Source organism: Dendrobium catenatum, unplaced genomic scaffold (genome assembly GCF_001605985.2).
Source record: "Dendrobium catenatum unplaced genomic scaffold, ASM160598v2 fragScaff_scaffold_43, whole genome shotgun sequence".
Lineage (NCBI taxonomy): Eukaryota > Viridiplantae > Streptophyta > Magnoliopsida > Asparagales > Orchidaceae > Dendrobium > Dendrobium catenatum.
The window spans coordinates 779,067-783,375 of record NW_021318505.1 but is presented as its reverse complement, the minus strand read 5'-3'; the positions used below and the strand labels follow the sequence as shown (position 1 = coordinate 783,375).

At 33.8% G+C, this 4,309-nt stretch overlaps 1 protein-coding gene across 1 annotated transcript; it reads left to right on the top strand.

Annotated features, from left to right (window-relative positions):
- The first annotated feature begins 2,271 nt into the window (after nt 1–2,271).
- Nucleotides 2,272–2,757, top strand: LOC114579339. The gene has a single exon (XM_028693572.1). It carries the CDS (start codon nt 2,272–2,274, stop codon nt 2,755–2,757), a length of 486 nt encoding a protein of 161 aa, XP_028549405.1.
- Nucleotides 2,758–4,309: the final 1,552 nt, after the last annotated feature.

The window sequence follows — 4,309 nt, the reverse complement described above, 5'->3', positions numbered from 1 at the left end:
ACTCTGTTTTCCATCAAGGTAACAACCGTTCCCCAGGTATGGATGGTCTCACTTCCTCCTTCTATAAGCATTATTGGGATATTGTGTGGAAAGACTTATGGAATGCTGTCAATAGTTTCTTTACCAATGGGTGTATGAGGAAAGAGTGGAAAGACACTCTTATTGTTTTGATTGCAAAAGTTAAAAATCTATGCTTCCATCCAATTATCGCCCTATTAGCTTATGCCAGACAAACTACAAGATTTTTGTTACTATGATTGTCAATAGATTGAAGACGTGTATATCCAAGCTGATTACTGAGGAGCAAATGGCATTTATTCCTGGGAGATCTATTTCTTAGCATTGTCTCTTGGCTCAGGAGATTATACATAAGTTTAAGATTTCCAAGAATAGAAAGGGAATGACGGCTTTGAAGCTTGATATGGAGCAAGCTTATGATAGCATGGGATGGCCTACTCTTGATAATGTCCTCAAATGGTATGGTTTTCCTACTGGTTATGCTAAACTCATTATGGAGTGTATTACTGATGTTATATTCTCTATTATTATTAATGGGAGAAATTCTAAATGGATTATGGCTTATAGTGGTTTTCGTCAAGGGTGTCCATTATCCCCTTATCTTTACATATTGTGCTCTCAATTGCTTTCCAATTCCATTCATGAAAGGGGTAGTAATATTGGAATTCAAATTTCTTCAAGGGGTCCTAAAATTACTCATCTCTTATATGCTGATGACGTTATTATTTTTTCACAATGCTCAAAAGATATTGCTAAGGAGGTGAAGCGTATTGTTGATGACTTTTGTAGTTGGACTGGACAAAGGGTCAATGATAGTAAATCTCAAATCATGTTCGGTAATGTTGTTGGCAATCAGATGAGGAAAAAGATTACTAAAGTCTTGAACTTCAAAAATGTCAAGGAGATGAATTATCTTGGGATCAAACTTTCTCTTAATCGGTTAAGGGCTGCAGATTTTCATGACATCTTAACCAATATGATGGACAGGCTTAATACTTGGGGAAAGAAATTTCTTTCTTTAGGTGGTAAGGTTACTCTTACCACTAGCTCTCTTTTGACAATGCCTAACTACTTGATTACTCACTCCATGATCACTAAGAAGGTGCTGCTCACTATGGAAAAACTTTGTAGAAGTTTTATATGGGATAAGCATGATGGTAGTCATGGTATTCATTACATTGCTTGGGAAGATCTTTGTAAACCAAAAAATATGGGAGGCTTGGGTTTACAATCACCAACTTTGAAGACTGGACCGTTAAGAGCTAATCTTTCTTGGAATTTTTTACAAAAACCAGATACTTTGTTTCATAGAGTTATGAGAGCTAAATATGGTAATAATATCTTGAATGGCACCCATAAGAAGAGCACTTCTAAAGCTTGGAGAATCTTACTGGATGGTGGAAAATCTCTTAAAAACATTACTAGATGGAATATTGGTAATGGCAAAGATATCAATGTATTGAATGATAGCTGGATCTATGACAAAAGTATCAACCAATGGCTGACTTTTGCTGATTGTTCTGCCTTGGAAGGACTTTGTGTTCAACACTTAATGTTGGATAATGGCCAATGGAATTCTAATTTGCTTCAGAATTGGTTTCATCCGGAACTTGTGAAAGTTATCAGCAATATTCAGATTAATTCCAGCAATGTTGATATGCTGGAAATGCAGAATTTCTGTCCTGGAAGAACTATTTCTGGATTGGCTTTTGAAAAAGTTTTGAGAAGAAAATTCAATTTAACTGATGATGGCTATTATAATTGGCTCAAAAAGCTGAAGCTGAGCAAGAAGGTGGAAATGTTTTGGTGGAGACTTGGGAATGCATCTATTCCTACCAACTTATATCTTAAAAATCGTAAGCTTGATATCGATTCATGTGCTAGAGGTTGTAATACGGTGGAGAACTATGAGCACATCATTATTCAATGCAAATATATGGTTGAAATCATCAATCAGCTTGTGAACTAGGGTATTCCTATCCCAATTTTCAATTCCCTTGATCATTGTCTTAAGGAGCTTAAGAAAATTTCAGCTAAAAATCTTGGTATTGTACAAATTTATTGTACTACTGCTTACTTCTCTTGGAAAAATAGAAATGAGATAAAGCATTGAAAAATTGCACTCCTTCTTATTTGGTGGCTTCTAACGCTTTATCAGTGGCAATTACCAAAACAAGTCCATTTCTTTCTAACTGGAGCACTAATCTCCTTAGGGAGTCTCAAGCATCTTGGTGCCCCATACCGAAAGAGTGGATGAAAATCAATATTGAAGCTTCCTTAACGTCTTCGGGATTAGCTGGGATTGGAGGTGTTTTTCGAGATTGTAATGGTAGATTCATTCTTGCATTTGGGAAGAAGAAGATGCATTGGGATATTGCAAAGCTGGAAATGGGAGCTATTCTCTCGGTCAAGGACTACGTCAAAAGCTGGATGAGAGACTATAAAGGGGTGATATTGGAAAGTGATAACATGAATGTTATCAACTACATTCAAAAATCTTTGAAGCAGAATAAAGGTACCGTGATCTTCAAATTAGTAAGTGATTCTTTATTTGTGAATGATTTCAATAAAGTTGTCTTTGTACATGCTTATAGAGATTGTAATAAGGTAGCCAACTTGTGTGCTACTATGGCTTTAGATGACAGTTTTTACTTTGACAGTTTTTCTTTTAATGATATCCCTCCCTTGATGGCTAATTTAATCAAGGAAGAATATCATCCTATTCAAGATTGTAACTAGTTCTTTACTTTTTTCTACTTAATGCATTCTGCATTTCTTCAAAAAAAAAAAAAAAAAAACCGGGCCCAACCAATTATCTTGCAAGAAAGAAACATTTCCTTCTCCCAAACACCATTGAATAAATTGCTCCGCCTGCCATTTGATATGGCAAAGCCTTTTCCAAATCAAAGATTTAGAGCTTTTATAACTACAAACCATGGGATGATGCTCTTTGCAATATCTAACATTCATAAATTGAGCCCACAAATTGAAGTTAGAAAGAAAAAAAAAATCATAATTTATGAGAAAATTCCTGAACAATTTCTAACATATTCTTCTAAGCTAAACCCCCTTCATTAAGAACCCCATAAACATTCTTCCACGAAGCCTAGTAAATGCAAGAACTATTATACTTTGAACCTCAAAAGAACTTATTAAGCAATTTCTCCAATATAAGGCAAATTAATAAGGTGGATTGCAAAGTATGAAGAATAAAAATAGGAATAAAATTCAACACTTTTTTAATCAGCACAAGCCTACCACCAAAAGAAAGAAAATTAGAATACCAATTCAAAAGTTTCATTTGAAAAGCAATGATAACATCATCAAAAAGTTGAGTCCTTTTTCTACCTTTGAATAGAGGAGTACCCAAATACTTTATAGGCAATAAATTATAATTAAAGCCACAAACCCTTTTGATAGCACTAATTCTTTCACGATTAACCAACTTAGCCACAATAAAACTACTTTTTTCCTTATTGATAGCCAAACCACTTATTTTTTAAAACATACAAAGAAATTTGACTAAAAATTTAATATTATTAATAAAGTCATTCAAAGAAATAATAAAATCATCAACGATCGACAAACTGTTAAGATAGTTGCTATTTGCATGTTTTACACTTTTGCAACTTGTATAGTTTTGATGATTCCAAACATTATTATTCAAATGTGTAGTTATCTCCTAACAATTTTAGAAGATTTGTATTTGCTATTGTGTGTACTAACATTTTAGAAAAATCGAACTCCAGACTACGAAGACTTCAAATCAAATTCAGCATGAGATACTTTGTGAATTTGAAACTTGTACTTTTCTTTGAAATAAAATTGAAATGGAGTGATTGTAATTGAGTGAATAAATATATACACAAAAATATAAGGAGATCATATAAAACTTATACTGATCGTACGGGACGATATCAGTTCGTACGGGACGATCAGATAGTTATCTCCTATTGAGCACATGGAACGAATAGGAACTGGCTTAAAAAATTTTTCTAAGTCCTATTCATCTAGGACGAAATTAAAAATCATCCGGGATGATTTGTTCTCTGTAAGATTTTTGTCTAGAAGAAATTAAATTATTGTACATGACGATTTGCTCTCTGTAAAATTTTCGTCCAAACGAAATTAAATATCGTCCAGGACGATCTGGTCTCTATAAGATTTTCATCCAGACGAAATTAAATTATCGTACTTAACGATTTGCTCTCTGTAAAATTTTCGTCCAGACGAATTTAAAAATCGTCCAGGATGACCTGTTCTCTGTAAAATTTTCGTCCAGACGAATAAC

Coding starts and splice junctions, on each gene's coding strand:
- LOC114579339 (XM_028693572.1), top strand. CDS start 2,272: ATGAAAATCAATATTGAAGCTTCCTTAACGTCTTCGGGATTAGCTGGG.